The 19,703-nt window shown below is 40.2% G+C and overlaps 1 protein-coding gene and 1 pseudogene across 1 annotated transcript in view; one reads left to right on the plus strand and one right to left on the minus strand.

The window, feature by feature from the left end:
* The window catches only part of LOC140941850 (C2 domain-containing protein 5-like), an 85,070-nt gene extending 72,466 nt beyond the window's left edge, over positions 1 to 12,604 (plus strand). The window contains exons 20-33 of the mRNA XM_073390855.1: positions 223 to 297; positions 1,757 to 1,819; positions 2,270 to 2,377; positions 3,041 to 3,178; positions 3,819 to 3,879; positions 3,955 to 4,016; positions 4,136 to 4,225; positions 5,812 to 5,901; positions 6,137 to 6,227; positions 7,693 to 7,806; positions 7,913 to 7,968; positions 8,583 to 8,702; positions 9,431 to 9,577; positions 11,390 to 12,604. Coding sequence (XP_073246956.1) covers positions 223 to 297; positions 1,757 to 1,819; positions 2,270 to 2,377; positions 3,041 to 3,178; positions 3,819 to 3,879; positions 3,955 to 4,016; positions 4,136 to 4,225; positions 5,812 to 5,901; positions 6,137 to 6,227; positions 7,693 to 7,806; positions 7,913 to 7,968; positions 8,583 to 8,702; positions 9,431 to 9,577; positions 11,390 to 11,617 — 1,443 coding nt within the window. The 3' untranslated portion in view covers positions 11,618 to 12,604. The remainder of the gene's footprint in view (positions 1 to 222; positions 298 to 1,756; positions 1,820 to 2,269; positions 2,378 to 3,040; positions 3,179 to 3,818; positions 3,880 to 3,954; positions 4,017 to 4,135; positions 4,226 to 5,811; positions 5,902 to 6,136; positions 6,228 to 7,692; positions 7,807 to 7,912; positions 7,969 to 8,582; positions 8,703 to 9,430; positions 9,578 to 11,389) is intronic.
* Positions 12,605 to 13,835: 1,231 nt separating this feature from the next.
* Positions 13,836 to 19,703, minus strand: part of LOC140941631 (solute carrier family 49 member 4-like) — a 48,497-nt pseudogene continuing 42,629 nt past the window's right edge.

Raw genomic sequence — 19,703 nt, forward strand, 5'->3', positions numbered from 1 at the left:
TTAATTCTTAGGGAGGGCATACCAAACTTAACCTTACCCTTTGTATATCTGACATAGTTTAAATCGATAGATTTAAAGTTATAATGCCAAAATTTGATAGTAGTACTGGGCTAAGTTAAAAATACTGTTATGAGCTCATTCCTAAGGATATTATTGAAAGTACTGACCCAAAGGTGTGCCTGCCCTTAATGTTAAACTCTTTTTCCACATTTGATCTAACAGGTTAAAGGCATGAATGCACTTTTTGGACTTCACCTTCAGATATCTGTGGGAGAAACTCTTATTGTTGGAACAGCGGTAAGCTCTGCCGTGTGAATTAATGTCAAAATCACGCGCGTTGTTTTCCTTTGCAAGTGTTTATATTTATAAGATAGTGCTGACTGGTCTCTCTTCCTTTTTCCCTGACAATCCTTAATGATCTTTAGTTCTCCTTCAGTGATTAGATTAGCCTGTTCCAGGATGCGAGCATGAAAAACAGTGAGAGGGTGAGCTAGCTCACAATCTGAATGCCTAGAACAGGCTTTGTCTAGACTCAGTGTTGCGTTGTTCACACCTTCTATTGTTTAACTCACTCAGGATATCCCTGCTCCTGGCTGTTTTGTGTTTAAAGAGCAAATAGGCCTTGAGGAGGGTCCTTTTCTTTAATACACCTATGCAACGTCCAATGGCGTCAGGATTTTGGAACTGGAGAAAATATGTGGTATTTTTTCTTGAAAGGGGTATCATTTGACATGCTACAAATTCTGAGGCCTAGGAGGCGTATATAGTCACCCAAACCCTTCTAACATACAACCCCTGGAGTACAACATATCTCCCAGAAAAAAATTTTGAAATCCCCTTATGGTAAATACGTAGCAAACATTAAACACTTTCGTGTTGATAAATTCTTTTTCATCTCATTCAGGAAGAAAACAGCAATTAGTCAGTGCAATTCATCACTACTTAGTGTACGCGCATTTGATCATACGCATATGCGAAGTAATAAAATTATTGTTACCAAATCTACAAGAATTTACCCATGGTCTGCACTCTTATCGACCTTAGAAACGATGTCAAATGGTCAACACTCAAGTGAAACCACAAGCTGCGGGCGAGGGAGAGCGTGTGATTTTCCGTCATTTCTATGGTCGATAAGAGTATAGACCATAGAAAATTGTTGTCGATTTGTTTTGTTTTTTACTTACAATAAGATGGACAGTTCTTGACGTCCATTTCCGTTGAAGGTTCTCTGAATTTGCGAGAACTGGAAACAATTTCTCCTAGAGATTCTTCAGAAAACAGATGACTTTGTGGAAGTTCTCCAAATACTTTGTAATATTAGGCAAATGAAAACTTGATAATATTTGTATACTTATTTTGTTTTGTTTCCCGTATCTGCCACCAATGTCATTACCTTAACTCTTAATCTTCTTCTGACTTATATATAAACTATATATTTAACTTTACAGATCAGCTTCTGTATTATTAGTTGCCTAGTCCCTGTACGGCGTTTTCCCAGTCCCTCTCGGACAATTCATTTCGGTGACGTATCCGACCACGTGACCTGAAACGCTTTGTCCTCACAGAATAATGAGGCCTAGGAACTTGGCAATATTGTTAGGTTGATCCACTTTCACTATTACTTTTCAACCGAAAGATAGAGAAGAACAAATCATCACGACATTTCCATGGGCTGTTCTCTTATCTACCATAGCTCTCTACTAATTAGCGCTCGACAAACTGCTCAATCATTGTAAAATTATAATTTTTCTTGCAGTCATCTACAGCAGTTTTCTTGGCATCCCTGCCTGCCCCTCCATTGCTAAAGATTACTGGACGGGTGAGTTATTCGATACTGAGGATTACTTGAAGTCAACCAGGAACCAAGAAGCTTGTGACTTTGCAATAAACACTTAGTGACTGGTCCCAAGAGAAACAGTTAATTTTGTTTTCGGAGAATATCAATGTGTCCCGGGGCTCCCTCCTTCGGGAAACAGTGAGTTTCTAAAAAACAAAATTAACCGTTTTCCGAGGGACCATTCTTTAAGTGATTTGTTATACAGCTGGAAATTTTGAAGCTGAAAATTCATTAAATCTCGCTTTAACGGGGGCCTTCGGTCAACATTCGCGGTATAGATTTTGCAATGTTGCGCGCTCAGAGATTTTGGCGGGAAACAGTTTCATTGTTAGATGTCATATTACTTCGAAATAACCAAGAGGACGCGCGCTGTTGGAAAAAAAATTCCAGCTATATAACAATTTATGATATTATTTCCTGTTCTTTATACAGCGTTTGTCTGCTGAAGAAGATAAGCGTCTCGCTGAGATCCAGAGGCAAATAGTGGACACAACTAACAAGAACAGAGCCAGCTTTAGACTTGCAGATACCGTCCATATAGTAAGTAAATTCTTTTTTTTCATAACAGCAAATATTTGGTAAGGCTTTAAAGGGGCTGTGCCATGTCTGGCTAGTTCATTTTTTCAAGAGAGATAGGGTGAGCTACAACCAGTTGCAAAAGTACTTGAGACACTGTACTGTATTTTGGCTTCAATGGCCTGTCCATGATCTTGTGCTTGTGACCCTCCCTCCACCCCTTTTCAAAGTAGCAATACAAGACCATGCTCAAAACTTGGAGAAACAACTTTGAATGGGGGAAGGAGGGAGCTCAGTATTTTATCTCACAGACCTGTGACTAGCCGCGATTTGAAGCAAGACAGGTTGTTTTTTCGTGAGAGTGTTTCAACATTTTTGCAACTGGTTGTAGCTCATTCTCTCTTGATTTTGTTTATAATGAGAATCTGAGTAGCCTAATTTTCCAGTTAGCACCATTTTTGCAAGAACCTTTTTAGCCTAGCATGGAAAAACTTAGGGTCTTATACGCGGGTTATAACTGTATTTTTCTTTTTTTTTTCTTTTCCTTTTTAACTAGCCACTCAGGAGAAAAAGGCTCTGTTCAGATCCAAAATAAATGAGGATTACCTGAATCATTTGAATTCTCTTGCTAGATCGTAGCGTTGTTTTCATCTTTTTCCTGGTATTCAATGTGTATCTTTTTCGCAGAGTACCCCTAAGGCCACACCCCCGCCAAGTCCATCCCAGAATGTCCCTGCTATGATCACTGCTGATGTGGATCAGGATGAGGGGCCCAAGGCTGAGCTGGATTTGTGTACGGGGCCAAAAGATGCCTATGTTGTAGAGGTACATCTCTTTGTGCAGAGACGTTTAGATTGTAAGGCGAGGACGAGTAAGAGGACGATATTTTATCAATTTGAAGTGGTGCGCTCGCATGAACCAGCGTCGTTTTGGCGGGAAAACGCGATAGCCTGTGATAGCCGTCGTCATTCTACTACGGGTTTTAACGAGCATGTCGTTAAGTGTCGGAAACAAGTTATCAACGGTTAGAAGTTTTATCATTTTACGATTAGGAGAGGGCTACCTACCTCCTTCAATTAAAATAATCGTGTTCATAACCTAGATTTTGGCGAAATCTTCATATGAAAAAAAAAACCTTGCATCATTGTTCATGTAAACGAAACCATTGAAAGAAGAATGGTCAAAAAAGAAACTGTTTTCCTACATGCACGGATTCCGCTGTAGTTGAAGCTTCAAATGATAAATGAAGTGACAATAGAAAACAGGTATATTTCGCGTTCCTACTATATAAGAAAGTGTGGCGGAGAGAAGGAGGGCGTATTCGAGGAAATACGGCAGTGCATTGTTAAAGTACCCTGTATCTCTTATCTCCCTCAAAATGAAATGAAAGAGGCAGTTCTTTTGAGCACAGCAAAAGTGGCCCAATATTACTGACAGAAGTTTAACTGGAATAACTTTTTGGTAGGTTGATGACAAGAAAGACGAAGATGTGGTAGCTGTTTTACTCGATGAACCAGCGCCGGAAGGTCAGCTTTGAGGTTTAGTTTATTAAAGGTGTACATTGGAGCATAATTTTGAATGATTAAAGTTTCTCTCCCAAGGTTTTCATTCGTGCAACACTGAAACCCTTCCTGGTGCAATCAGCCTTAAATCTGGAGTTAAGGTACACAAGTAATGTATTTGAATTGTCCATTTCTTAGCTATAATCAGTTTCAAATGATGTCTTTGCTGACAGCGGCTTTTTAAAATGGCATAATTCCTTGATGTGAATTGTTTTTAAAGATGATAATGGCAGTACAGAGAAAAGCACTCAGCGATGAAGACATTCGAACCAACCAGCAATTTGCTAAACTCTTTGAGGACACAATTAAGGTAAGTTGGTTTTGGCTTTTAGCACGCTCTCTGTGTCAATCTGTCGTGTTGTTAATGGTTGCCACAGGAAACTCAGGGAAATTAAAAGTATGATATCATAGGTGACGAAGTTCTCCTTAATTTTGGCGCGAAATTTCAGCGATAATTTATAATTTCACTTGTTAAATTACAAAATTGCCTGGCGACGAAGTTTTAAAATGTTATGAATGAAGATGCCAGGGCATTAAAAGATGCTTTAGAAACACTAAACACATGAAAGAGCACATCAAGAAGGATTCTACCGGGTACTTTGTCGAAAAATTCTGAAAATTCTCAGTTTTAAGCCAAATTTAAGCTCTAAACGTTTGAGAGAGTGGAGTTCTCGATCGATACGATCCGGATAAACATGTCAAAAATCCTCGAGTCCTAACGTAATTCGTTACCCATGATATTAACCCATTCGCTCCTGGAGATTTTGCCGAAAAACGTGTTTTGAAGCTAGTCGAGTAGTTTACTGGTCATTGTTTTGCTATAAAGAGCTAAAACTTACCACCAACCGGTTTACAGGTCGTACACTTCACGGCCTTCTGATCCAGATGCAAAATATCAGCTTGCGAAGTTTGGGCATGCGCCGAGAGCAAAATTCTTGACTTTTACTTTTCGCTTTCTCTCCTCCTCTCTTTTTTCGCTTTTCTTGCTTCATTTTCTTTTCCTCTTGCTGGGCATTTAGTAGGCTTCATTTTGGTGGAAGCAGTTTTTAGGAAAGTTTTTAGGATCTTAGGATTAGGTGAAAGGAAAGGTAGGTGAGCAATGGAACAAGATTTTCAGGTCAATGTTACATGGTTTTTTGCCTCTTTCTCCGGTGTCCTTCACTGAATTGTGCTCATTCTGGTATGGTTTGAAAGATCTCTTAACCCTGCACAAGTAAGCGGACAAAGTTGTCCTTGACCGTTAAAACTGATGACGTCACAAAGGGTAGAAAGGACGTGGATCCGCGCGGGCGGTTACGGGCGGTTCAGGGGCGAATGGGTTAATAGGTAATCAAATGGTATACTAGTGAAATTATTCCCTAATTTCACTCGTCACCATTTAATTACACATACTAATTAAGACCACGGAATATGACTATGGGTATGATTTGGCGGGCAAATTTGAACCGAGTGTACTGCGCAATTTCGTAACAGCCAATAAAATAAGTGATAGCGTTCCCAAAACAGTCCCATAATGCAATTCGACGCATTGCCGACCCAGTTTCACGCTCAACCTCAAATGGTCGATAAAGGGACCTGGGAAATAGTCAAATTCGCTATGTAAGTGTTTCCTCATTTGTAAATATATTGAGATTGCTTTAAATTTTAAAATTGGGGACAGGGCAATTCATGTGACGGTACATTGAGTTTACGTTTGCGCTGCTAAGTCTGATTGCTTATCTTAGCTTTGTAAGTGTTTCCTCATTTGTAAATATGTTGAAATTGCTGTAAATTCTGAAATTCGAGACAGGACAATTTATGTGACAGTACCGTTAGTTTAGACTTGCGGTAGGCCAAGTCTAATCGCTTAGATTATCTTTTTTTGACCATGATCCCAACATTTTCAATGTTTTTCAGAGTTTGTGGTTCAAACTGCGTAACATGTCACCCTGCTGTCTTTCAAATATCCATTTTGATATTGAGATCCCAGAGGATGATAACATTCAGGTACGCAAATAAGAAGTTCCTCGTTTGTTTTATTTGCTTTAGAAACTGGATGAAGTAAGCTTATTGAGCTTTCCGCGTAGGAATAATGGCTGTCTCTTAATCACGTTCAGTGTCAACCAATGGAACGCAACTGAAGCTAATTTAGCCTTTTGACTTTTGCCAACAATCTTCATTATAGTAGTACGCGATCAATAACATATACTTCCTTTGTTATTTTGCAATCATTGTGGAGTAGGTGGCTGTGACGGGTGTGGCAGTGTGTGTGGAGGACAAAGAAACAGAAGAAGAAAACACATCCAAGCAGAAAAGATCTCTTTGCGACAGATGTAAGTAGTCTGCTACTCATAGTGAAAGTATTAAACTTAGTAACTTCGTAATAAACCAGGATGTCATCCACTCGGGTGGGGTGGGGGGCTGAGGAATTCTACATACCTCATTCAAGATATTTTGTATTTTTAGGTAGTTTCTTGCTGTTGCGGACGTATGCAATCACCAAATGACGTAATAGAAAACACTGAAGAGACGCTGAACAATAACCACACCACAAAACAAAAGCGAATTAGTATGTGTAATCAAATGGTGACGAGTGAAATAATTCGCTAATTTCAAAAGTATACCATTTGATTATCTATTTATATCATGGGGGACGAATTACGTTAGCAATCCAGGATTTTTGACATGTTTATCCTGGATCGTGTCGATCGAGAACTCCACTCTCTCAAACGTTTAGAGCTTAAATTTTGTTCAAGTTGAGAATTTTCAGAATTTTCGACAAAATACGTATGTGTAATCATATGGTGACGAGTGAATAAAGGCTCGGGAAATTATTAGGATTTGGACAAAACGCAAGTGAAACTATTCCCTAATTTCACGAGTATACCATTTGATTACCTAATAATATCATGAGTGACGAATTACGTTAGCAGTCTTGGATTTTTGACATGTTTATCCTGCATCGTATCGATCGAGAACTCCTGCACTCTCTCGAACGTTTAGAGCTTAAATTTGGCTTAAGTTCAGAGTTTTTCGACAAAATACTTGTTAGAATCCTTCTTGATGTGCTCTTCCGTGTGTTCAGGTTTTCTAAAGCGTCTTTTTGTGCCCTGACATCTTCATTCATGACATTTTAAAACTTCGTCGCCATCTTGACACTGAGACGTACGGAAGGTTGCCATGGCACTTTTGTAATTTCACATGTGAAATTACAAATTAACGCTGAAATTTCGCGCCAAAATTAAGGAGTAATTCGTCACCTATGATATTACTGTTAGAATCCTTTTTGATGAGCTCTCTTGTGTGTTGTGGTTTTTTAAAGCCTCTTTTAATGCCCTGACATCTTCATTCATAACATTTTAAAACTTCGTCTCCATCTTGGCACTGAGACGTACAGAAGGTTACCATGGCAATTTTGTAATTTTACACGTGAGGTTATAAATTAACACGTCAAAATTAAGAAGTAATTCGTCACCTAAGATATTAACTTCCATATCCGCAACACGAAGAAACACCCGTTTTTGTGCGTAACTTGGTTTTATGAACTGGGTTTTCCTCAAGAACAGTGCGGGAAATTTCATTGTATAGAAACTTAACACCACCATAGAATTTGGCTTGGAGATTCGAAAGTTACAGTGACGCCAAACCATCTCACCGTAACTTGGTCGAGCAGTAAAAAGTTTCAATGGGGTATATGGCCGAGTGGTGGGGTAGGGTTTTGATTTGGCTCATCTATCGTTATACTTGAAACCATAACAGGCATAACTGCTTGATAGCACTTTTCTGATTGCCTTTAAGCTCATTCGCGTACTTCTCAGAACTCCGATAATGGCGCCGAGTCTGATGATTTACTTTTTCCCATTGAAGAGGTGGTTGAAACTTCAGCTGTGGAAAATATGAAGAACGAGTTGGGTAATGTGACTGTGTTTGTTTAAGGACTTGTTTTCCTCTGTTATCATGTTTATTCTTTGCATCAGCCCTAAGCCTTATTTATACTCTCCTCATGTTTGTTTTATAGATTCAAAAACTAAAAGACGTCTCGCTCATCCTCTTACTCTGAAAACAAAAGTAAAGGTTAGTAATTACGCAGATCATACAGGAAGTTAATTTTCTGCTGCTTTACTTATCTGGATCGTTTTTTCTTAACGCTGTCAGTCCTAAGAATGATCATCATCAAATTGGTCCATGTAATATCAATGCTTTAAGGTGATGGTACACGGGGCGATTTGCAAGGGCGATTTTTATCGCAACACTATAGTTGCAACATTGTTGCAACATTGTTGCGAATGGTTCCAATATTGCAACACTGTGTTGCGCTAAAAAAACAGTGTGTAACCTCACCTGAAGCAGGTTGGTGAATCTAACCGAATTTTCAACACCTTCTCTCCACCACTACTATAGGAAACGTATAGGGACAACAAATGAGAATCTCAATTTTGATATTAGGGTTATTAGGGAGGCTGGAGGTCTGAATCCCCTTGTCCTCACCCCCACAAATCATTGTTTTTTCATGCGCCTGTTTCTCTAGCCTCTTCGCAGGCGTTTTTAGGGGAGCTCGTTTTTCATCCCTCCCCATGATCATGCGGGAAGGGATGAAAAACGAGCTCCCCTAAAAACGCCTACGTGGGAGGCTACTGCTTCGCAGGCTAAAACGTATAACCCGAGTTCATCAATATTTATCTTTACAGGTTCCATATCGCCCTGCTGTAGAAGTAACATCAATGTCGTATTTACCCAACACACAGATTGAGCAATACCTCGGCAACATCAACTTGTTTTTAATACGGGAAAGCCACACTGTGCGCGAGGTAACGGAAATTTTAGATTTGCCTTCGTGTATTTTTTACCGCGGCCGAACGAGAGAAGTTTACAAAAGCCATGTAAACTGCTTTAGTAGACTACGAGAAGTCCCTATTTTTCCTCAGGGATAGTAGAGCGAGCGAAACGCGACCGCGCGTGAAAATCACCCCACGCGAGAAAGTCAAGGCTCGCCTTTCTCGCGTGGGGAAATTTTCACGCGCACTCGCATTTCGTTCGCTCTAGTCTCCCTGAGGAAAAATGGGGACTACTCGTGGTCTACTGCTTTAGAGCAAACGTTGTTATTTTCACTGTGTAGACTTGATTACCAGCACACTAGCAATTAATTAAACTGCTGCTAAAAAGAACTTCTGAGCGTCTGAAAGCTGAAACTGCGCAATTGTCGGCGCCATTTACTGTGATAAATGGGCCTCGGGTGCAAAGTTATTTTTTGACAAAAAAAAGCTCGTTATTTTGAGAAAAAAATTTAAAGATAGTGACATTAAAAAACTATTTTCTGTATCCTTGCGTGTCTGTTTTCACTCGATACTCCATACAATATCAGTGAGTAAAACGAAAAACGCGGCAAAAACTTGACTCCACTGCACGTGCAAGATTATTGCCAAACGTGTGGCAATTCGAGCCTACAGAGGAGAAGCAAAGAAGTTTATTTTTTTTCATTGAATGGTCACGCCATAGTCTTATTACTGACCAGTTTCGTCACCTGTTTTTCTTTTAGAATGGCGGTTTGAATGTCTTTATGCAAGCCTTTGTAGCTGAGGCTCAAGCAATATTAAGAGCCCATGTGTTGGCTATCGGAGGGAATGCCTTGGTGTCGTACCAGTTAAATGAGATAGTTCTACTTGACAACCCTCATAAACATCAGGTTAGTTATGTTTAATTCTGATCAAATTATAGTGCATATGATTGTCTCTGAAAACCCGGCGGCACCCCTCACGGCTTTGGACCGTCCATACCTCCATAACAGGCAAACTTTCCTTAATTTGTTCCTAGATGGAAAACTATAGATCTCCTGAAGGCGTTAAATACGGACACCTGTATATCATGTACGATCGTTTAACTTTGTCACTTTTTTATCTGTATTATTAAGGGATTAGTTTTCCACGAACAAAATGTGATGTTGCACCGTAAAGAGCTCCAAAGTGTTCTGTTACATTTTCATGGTGGGGTAACTTACGTGCCTTACCAAGCCGGGTAGGTTTACGGGGAAGAGGAAAGACTAAAAGCAGCACCTAGTCCTCCAGGTTGTGGGCTAACAACCCCACCCCGGAAACAACAACTTGTTACTGAAACTGCAACAACAAAATTTGCACCGTGAAGGGAGTAAAATGTATAAAACAGTTTTTTCAACCGAGTAGATAAGCCAGATTGGCCAGTGAAGGGGGATAGAGGAGCTGACGTGTCCTACAAACTCTTGAAACATCAGCTTCTTAATCCCACCGTGCTGGCCAATCTACTTAATCATCTCAGTTGCTAAAAAACAAATTTGAAGAAGCTTTCTTGGTTTCCTCATGTAAGGAACCATGCGGTAGAGTTTCTTCGCGGCTTAACCGAGGTACCGAAGACGTTAGCCATTTCCGTTGCTGTTGTAAACACCTCCCGCGAAGCACAGGACTGATGTCAATATTCCGTTAGTATGTTTTGTATGTACTCCTCCTCTTCTTCCGGAATTGGAATAGCAGGTCAATCAAACGGAAATTCCGGATTGTTCTGTGTATTCCTATCCCAGAATAAGGTCAATCGAACGCATCCTTAGGCCCCGTATACATGGATAACAAGAACGTTCTTAATATCGGCGTTAAGTCTCGCTTCATTTCAGTCACCGCCGAAAACAAACCGCATGCTCATCACAAGACTAATTTTCATACAATAAAAGTTTACAACACCCGACCAGTTAGCCTTTGCTAATTAAGATTTTTCTTTTTTTCGACCACTGAAGTGTTCAGCTGAAGTGTTCACTTCTTCCAAAGTTATCAACTCTTTCAAGCGATAGAATTCGTGGGCCGACCTGTTCCGGAAAAGCTCTAAGGCGCATTTATTAATCTTTGGTCACGCTTCGGTCATGCAACGATTCTTACTCCCAGTTTCCACGGTCTCCGCTAGGAACGCCTGGGGCCCCGACGCCCCTTTGTTTCCTAAATACGATGAAAAACGGCTTGAAGATTATAGTCTCGCTGCTTTTACAAGCGAGACTAAAAAGCGTCCCGAGTAGAAAGGTCAACCCCCTACCTGAGGTAACCTGGGCGTCACATATAAATGTATGGCATACATTTCCTTACAAAACGTGGCGAACCTTTTATATGTGAAACAAAAAGTTTGCTCAGATAGAAGGGTGACCCGCCTAACAGGGTCACCCCTTTGTCATGCTAGGGTCATCCTCCTAGCCAGACCAACTTTTCTTTCATGTTAATACTTTGGCTTGTCCAGCCAAAGTTAGCGTGCGCGGGCCGTGTTGGCTTGGTCAAAGGGGTCAACTTTTTTCTCAGTAAAACATTCGCCAACGTTGACTTGTCTGAGAGGGTGACCCTACTAACCGGGACACGTTTTCTCAATTTTAACGAAGCCTAAGGTAGATGACTGTCCCCTGTAATGAGGTAGGTTGTTGGGGTGGGGACGAGAGTTAATTACATAACGAGTTTTTATATAATTAGTGTAATTATCTTTGACCGATTTGTAGGGCCAGTGCTTGCTGAATGTCAGTGGAGACGCCGTGAAAGTATTTTACGAAGAAGATGAAGGTTTAGATAGCTCAGTACGAGGATCGCCCCGAAAAAGAACTGTGTCATACTCCGAAGCCAATCCACATACACCAATACAATTAGTACGACAGAGGTCAATATCTGCTTCAGAAGCTTCTATGGGTACACTGACAGCTTATGATCCTTATTATGGGACAGAAATTTAAGTTCTTGTTCAAGCATGTTCCAGGTTCCAAGATCGTGAGTCAGGAGATCGTGAGTGAACTGATGCGAAAAACGCGCAGGGCTTGGAGAGAGAGACGCCCCACCGCCCTTCCCAGATCATGCCCGTCTTACTATCGTAGAGTCTGGCACTGGCCATTCTGTTGAATTCCCTCTTGTATTCCAGACAGCTTCTTGCAGCCAGATTATACAAGACACGTCAAGTTCTGTGTACTCTCCCTTTCCGGCAGCCGTTTTTGTCTCGTCACGCAACGCTGTTGGGGAGGAGCGTTGCGTGACGAGACACAACTGCTGTTGTGAGAATCCACCATACAAACATCTCAAACTTGGATACACTTTGTCGGAATGCACTTTGGTATTGAGAGTGACACATGTAGAAACATTCATCCAAACTATAAACTAGGAATCTCTGGCAAGTCAGAGTTTTATGTTTCTGATTGAAGTAATAGCATCACTCACAGTTTTCTTTCATACATTATCTCCGCTGCGATGATCTCATGATCAAGGTTTTACTCATGATGGTTAAGGAGCTAAAATGTAAGTTATTAGCTGTCGCTCACTGTGATTGAGTTACTGACAACAAGAAACGTTATTTACTACTGGTAACGACTGTAATGGCGGCAGCATGGCGAATTGGTAGTGAGCATGAAAGTGAGTTGAAACTGTCGTAACCACTCAATTTTCGAGTTAATTTGTAGTGATGGATACGAAAAGTTATCTGAATATCAATTACTTACGGACAATTTGTTCTATCACGGTTATTTTTTGAGATTTTATTTCCTCTCTTGCTTCTGCCGACTATGTGAACATGACAGTGTCCAACAAGGCTACTTTGAACACTGTTCACTTTAGCTTAATGATTATTATCAGCTACTTTGTTGTCCTGCTTAGTTACACTAGTGTAAATGTCCCGTATAGTGTGAAACAAAGAAAGATTGAAAGATTGATTACCCATCCAAGTAAATAAAAATAAAAGATCCATATAAAATTTTGCGGCCATCAAGCGTCTGATACACTTACTTTGGCTTTATTTTAAGAATGTGATAAAGGAAAACAGTCCGAGATAGAAGATGACGACCAATTGTGGACCATGAATACTGCCCCCGTCGCGTGTTTGTTCAGTTTAAAATAAAGAGCTGTTTCTGTTAAAGATACAGCGATTTTCGTATAACGTTGAAAAATGGTTTCGGTAAGTGTTCGTTATTTGTTTTATCAGCCAATAGATGAAAAGATCAAAACATGGACTCTTCGTTTTCCCGCCAAAGAAACCCTCATATGGAGATGGCATTGTTCGATTGGCCAATCGTGTTGCAGTATGACGTCAAAGCGAAGTATCGGTTGATTTCCAGAAAGTTCTCGGGCGTGAAGTTTTTTCACCCGTGCGTTCGCGCAACCAACCAAAAGCCACGCGCGTTTGTATTCATTCGATAAACCAATCAATTTCGGTTCGTTTGTTGTTTCTGTTCTGTGCGCGCGTTTTTATTTCTAGGTCATACGAAAATCGCTCTAATGTTAATTTATGACCCGTTTTATGACGAAACTCTGTTGAGCGGCCAACCTCTATTAAGCGGCCACTTACCGGTACCCCGAGTGGCCGCTTTATGGAAGTTCAACGTCAAGGAGAACGTTAAGAAATTACAGGTTTAACTAATAAGCAAAACAACAACTCTGCACGTTTATCATACTTTTTGTACATTTCTTTGCTGTCACTGCACAAGAATCTTCATTTTTTAAGGAACTGGGTTTCTTGAAAGAGAAAGACTACGCTAAAAAAATGCCTAATTTCCGTTTAATGGAGGACGCAAGCAAGCGACGACGAATTTTTTTTTTCTCTTTCTGAACTTGGACGTGGTTTCTAAGAACTCAACTCCAGCAGAGCTCTTCTGCGTTTGACTAAGAAAGTGAATTGGAATAAATGGATGAAAGAACGCGAATTGATTTTTGTAAAGCGTCGTTTTCGCCGCTGTCGCCGTCCTCGGATACGGCTGCGAAAACGTCCCTTTAGTAAGTGACTTCGCGCTGTTGCAAACTTATTATTCCATCTCGTTCAATTTGTCAAATGTTGGCGACTTTTTCTGGAGTTGAATTCCAAGAGACTCTATTTAAGTTCAGAATACGAAAGGCAGAATCCTTGTCTCGTTTTCACGTCCTCTACAAAACATGAAAATAGACAATTTCACGTCCTAGTTGTACAAGGACTGCAAAGAAGAAATATGCAAAAAGCGTGGAGCACGTGCAAAGTTGCTGTTATGCTAATCTAAATTAACCAATTGCATTTTTGCCGTTCTCGTTCACGTCGCTTTAGCTCCCTAGGGTCTCTGAAAAGTGACTTAACACTGACTGGTAATGCGGGTCATAAGATATACTTGAAGATTGCGCCAGTTAATCAAATCCAGTTTCAACTAAATGCTTTTCACAAGAATTTCGAAGAGCTCTTTCATCAACATCATCTCGTTCATCTATCTCAAGCCGTGTGTACTTTTCTCTGTAAATGAGCAACCCTAAGACACTAGCACCCAGACTGCAAACGGTCACCCAGTTCATCCACCTTACATCAGAGTGCGGCAGCATAAAGGGGATGTAGAAAAACAATCCGATTAGATTTGTCATGGTCATGTTAAGGCTACTAGCGAGTCCCTCTCCTACTGGATATGCACACTCCATTGTAAGTTCAATAAATAGTGGCATGGCACTGTTAAAAAGCAAACCTGCAGAGATGATGGAGCTGAATAGTAGTGGTTTGGTGGATGGTAGAATTCCAGCACAGGACAAACTGAAGATCAGCAAGGATAATGTTGAGAGAGCCAAGAGAAGTGTTAACATCTGTTTTGTTTTGTTTTTTTTAAACGGTCTGCATACCTTAAAGAGATAAGGACAAAACGTTCATGTCTCTAGCCTGCAAAAATAGCCGTCCCTCTTCGCTCCTTTCGCTAGGGACGTTTCGCCAGAGGGGAAGTCCACGCATTACCGACAGAAATACCATACTGATGACGTAAATCAGTGTTTGCATAATAAATCCGGTAGTCAAAGGGCCCTAGTCGATTATGGTAAAGTTTGGTTTTCTTCGGCGAACGAGCTCCAGCAAAACTCAAATGCCTCTGCCAAAGAAGAATATATTCCACGAAAAAGGACTGTATTGTAGTAGATCCATTGCGTTTACATTTGACCCATATGACCGTTTGCATTTTGTCTGTCGTTCGTAAACAATAGCTAGAACAATATAACTACTGTGTCGACCAATCAGAACTCCTAGGCAGATTCCGGATAGATGTTACGTCATCAGTATGGAATTTCTGTCGCAGAGGCGCAGACGTCCCTTCCGGCGAAACATCCCAAGTTGCAAGGAGCGAGGAAAGACGGCTGTTTTCGCAAGCTATCATGTTTCATTTGAATCGTGGCACCATAGGATAGCCTACGTCTCAGACACTTTAAACCTCCTGTATAGAGCTATACTATAATAATGGCCTACACGATGGGTGGGCCGGCAGCAACGCAGGCTAACTATAGGATTTCATCCACAGACTCAAAAATGTTGCCACAACCACCTTACAAGACCCCATCATTTGATCTGGGAGTAAAAAGGGTCAACTAAAAATTAAAGGGGCAGTATCACGGCTGGCTAATTCAGTTTGTTTATAATGCCAGGTGCGCATCCTTATTCGCTATGGAACAGTTTCGTGTCGAAGAATATGCCCGGCTCCCAAGCATCAAAGGCTACATACAACAAAAACGAACTTTGACAAACTGTTAGGCTAACAAAAACAGCAAAAACAAATTATTGCAACACCCGTTTCAATCTTTCTTCAAGTTTGTTTATCCTTACTTCCTTTTGTATTGTTGTGTTATCAATACTTTCTTTCAACAGTTTGCATGAGTGGTTTATATTTCCATGTTTCATTCAATTTGGTAGCTCAGGCGCCAATTTTTGAATTCAGGTAAATTTCGTGCTATGGAGGAACGCGTGAAAAGCCAAAGGAAATTTAGCCTGCGATCGCGAAATCAGATGTATATCCGGTCGTCGCTTCTCTCCAACAGAAAAGTAAGTTTTCGGGTGGAGAGAAGCGACGAACAGAAATACGACTGCGTTCGCAGGGTAAAGGAAATTTTGTGTAGAAGCCATTTTCTCACCCCATGGCAAAATAGCTTGGACCCCGTTCCAGCGTCTGGAACATTTATTCATTAAGGTTTGCATCAAACTATTATTTTTCAAAAAAATTTTCTCTTGATCTCGCGCAAATCATGAATCAAAGTCATAGTTGGACGTAAAAAATATATCTACCGACAACACAAACGGAGATCGCGGAGCGAGGTAGCCTGCAATCATGCCGTGCCTATATGTTAGGGGCAGTTCGAGAGTGGGCGAGGAACCGGTCAGCATACTAGCAATACTAGGGGGCTTGGGATCATGCTTCCCCGAGAAAAATAGAAGTTCCGGTGTCCTAAAATGGCAGGCTTGAAATACACATTCAACTACTACTGAATTGTGGTTCAACAAGGTAAATAATTGCGGCGTACCTTGCCAACAAAATTCCAGAGACAAAACCCGATGATGTAGCACCACAGCCAAGCCATCCAGCGGTAGTAGGATGCACTTCAAACTTGGCCAAGAAGACATCTAACACGGACAACCAGCTAAAGTAAACACCAAAGTCTAAAGCAGCTAGTGTACTCAGCAACAAGAACTTACCATTCCTGATGACTTGTCTAAATGAAGCTGCTGTGCTCTGTGTGTGAGGTCTAGAGGCAGTGAGGCTCGGAGGGAGGGGTGGTCTTGCCTGAAAGTACAGCAAGACGCAGATGAACGTCGCTCATGAACGGTGGCTCATTATTTCCACTAAATTTTGCATTTTTTCCGAATTTGATGAATTGCTGATGATAGATTCTGGAACTTTGTTACGAACCATTGCAGGACCAACAACAAATGCTACAGAAATTCCAAAGGATCCTGCCAAAGCCGAAATAGCAATAGCTGTACCATGTGGTGCGTTCACTGGGCGGAAACCATGTTGCAGAGACTAGAGGAGGGGCACTAAGAGCCACAGTTCCACCAGCCATGATAATGAACTGACCCACATTTATAAAGATGGTCCGCATCTTGTTATCTCTTGCTGGAATAAGTTGAAGACATTTGCCAAAGACTGACAAAAAGGCAATTAAAAGCACAGATATTCTTAATCCTAAAGAGAAAAAAAGATAAGGATGGGATCAGTAGCATGGTCAAAACAATTTTAACTCTTTGGGGACATTTCAGGGCCATGAATTAGTCAACACTCTTCGGACTTTAGAAAAAAATGTAAATGTGCGGCCCGCCATGAGGCAGTGGTAGCGGTAGTGTTGGCTAGTGATTGTCATAGTCGTTCGCTTCAAACAAAATGGAAGAAATTTGCAAATTAAAGCAAAGTACCTCAAAACTAAGGTCGCTGCTTTCATTAACACCCTGTTAATTTACTACACTTTTTTGAAAAATAACTCTTACAGTGTTCTAAGTGTTTCAAGACTGAACTGCTGTTATCGTAGGGGTATTTGGCAGCAAAAAAGCACACTCCAGCGCGAAGCAAAGCTCAATTTTTGGTCGATTTGGGGCACTGAAAGGACAAGGTAGTTTCGTTAAACTAATCATTTTTTACATCCTCGCCCACGCTTCATGTATTCGGCTCAAAGCACATGATACAAACACGCGCATTAGTGCGCATGCTCAACCGCTGGCTTAAAGGTCAAATGAACCAAAAAATGGAAATATTTTCTTTTGTCGCTTTACCTTCACCAAACACTAAAAAGGACCATCCTAAGTGAGATTTGGGTAAAGATTTTTCTTCCCAAGCCTTTAAAGAGAGATAAAAGATCAAAATCCGACTGATTTCCGAAGACTTCACGAAAACGTTTCTGAAATGGCCGTGTGATAGACTGGAGACTACGTGACGTCAATGTTGGTCTTTCAGCGCGGAAAAATGTTCTGTGCAAGCTTCTGCGCATCCCTTATCACCTGTGTAGAAGGTGTTTCGCGAAATATGTTGGTGTCGTCAGCAAAAATACTCTGACTTCCCATATATACACCTGGCATTTTGAGTTTTTTCGTTTACTGCTCTTAAAATCTGCATTTTTAATGACATTGGTTATTCGATTATTTGCCGACATAAATTGATAACCTTATCATGAAATCTCATAAAATAATGAACTGGATAATTCACTAATGAATGCCTTCAAAATCCTTCACCACCGCTTTGTTCTAAGAACCCCACTTAGCCTAATAAGTAGCGACCACCACAACCTTTTGCTTGTCAAAATGTATACAGGACTAAAAAAACAAAATTTCTCAAATGTCCCCGTTTACTGCGTTCTTCTCTAAGTTAATTTTCTCATGAATGGGAAATAAAACAAACTGCTGTACTTACCGTTTTATGTAAAATATTACACAGCTGAGGAAATAAAAAATAAGTGGAACATTGCTTCCCTTAGACTATGATAAAAAGCAACATAACTGAAATCAGACAGCTGATGTTAAAAGTTCGCTGAATACGGAGATAGAAGTTTAAAAAGATAAAACACCGTAACTGGGAAAATCTCATTAACAGAAACAGCGGTAAGAATGGAGGAACATGAAACAGTGTTCAGAAATCAGATTCAAATATTGACGACCAAATGATGTTTGGAATAGATTGACTGTTCTTACTGAAGTTTGTACAATTAACAGCTAAAAAAGGCGAGCGTGCTAAAAAGTGACATCATGGAACCAGTCATGGGAAAAGGAAAACTTTATGTTCTTAAATTGTTAACCTACCAGCATTTCTCCATTTCACCTAGATAATTTTAGATAATTTTAAATCTTGACTAAGCGTACCTTTGGAACTCTTTGAACCTATAATACAGTGAATTTGAAATCAATTTGAAACTTATTTATTTGTTGTTCTTCTTTTTTCTACTCTCGATTTTTCTTGAATTTCAAGGGAGGTATCTGAACTTACACTAATTATATACTATTTTGAAACATATTTTCAATTTTTTTTCCAAATTGAGATTGTTTTTCTTCGGAATTTTCTGATAATACCGCTCTCCGAACTTATCGTGCACTTTAGTAAAATTTGTCTTTACAAAAGATTAGTCCCCTTAAAACTGAAAGCTTCGTATGTTGACCAGAATAGACATAAAAGGCGAAATTGAATGAACAGACAAAAGGAAGAAAAAGAAAAGAAATGCAGGAAAATTGTTGACTTAGCACTAGAGCGGAAAAAAACGTGATGAAATCAGAAGCAGGAGCTTTCACAAATAAATGAATTATAGAGCTTGTATATAATAGAAAACCCGTTTCGGTGTGCTTGGCTTGTCAGACCCAAATTCATTACGAACAAATTATTATTATTATATTAGCGATAAACAAATTCCCTTAAAAACACTGAGTGCAGCAATAAATTTCCGCTGTGTTTGAGTACATGGAAGTCAGCACAAAGACCCAGCTCATCAAATACGAAATTTTCCGGTTTTTCGGTTTTGTAGATTATAGACATTGTTTGCGCGCTTGATTTGGGTCACTTATGAAAAAAATGTCTCCACGACCTCCCCAAACTGATCAGCTTCATTTAACATCAAGCCTTATTGTTTTCCTGGAGCCATTTTACAGATTAGTATCTCCTCTTTTTAAATCCAGCATAAGCTGAGTAAGTTTTATAATTCGAGAGTTAGGCGTGCTGCAAAATTTTGGATGATAAATAGTTTTAAAAAGCGTCTGTATCATGGGCTCAACGAAACAGAAACGGCGACCTTCCTTTCAGACACAACCAGACATGTGTTTTATTACCCATGTGAACCACGCTTTTGTTTGGGATTTGACAGTTCCTTGGGTTTTTGCCGCTGTTGCATCTATAATCCCTCCTATTGCGATTCTTTTAAACGCGCTAATAATTATTAATAGTAGTAAAACGAAGGAAAGAACTGCAGAAAGCTACCAATGTCTTGCTATCAAAGTATGGCCTTTACAGATCTTCTAGTAGGAAGTTTATGTGTACCGTTATCTGCTGTCGTTGAGCTCTTTAAACAGTATTCGATAAGAACTAGTGTAGTCTCTTGTCAAGTACT

The sequence above is a fragment of the Porites lutea genome, chromosome 6 (assembly GCF_958299795.1).
Source record: "Porites lutea chromosome 6, jaPorLute2.1, whole genome shotgun sequence".
In the NCBI taxonomy this organism is placed as follows: domain Eukaryota; kingdom Metazoa; phylum Cnidaria; class Anthozoa; order Scleractinia; family Poritidae; genus Porites; species Porites lutea.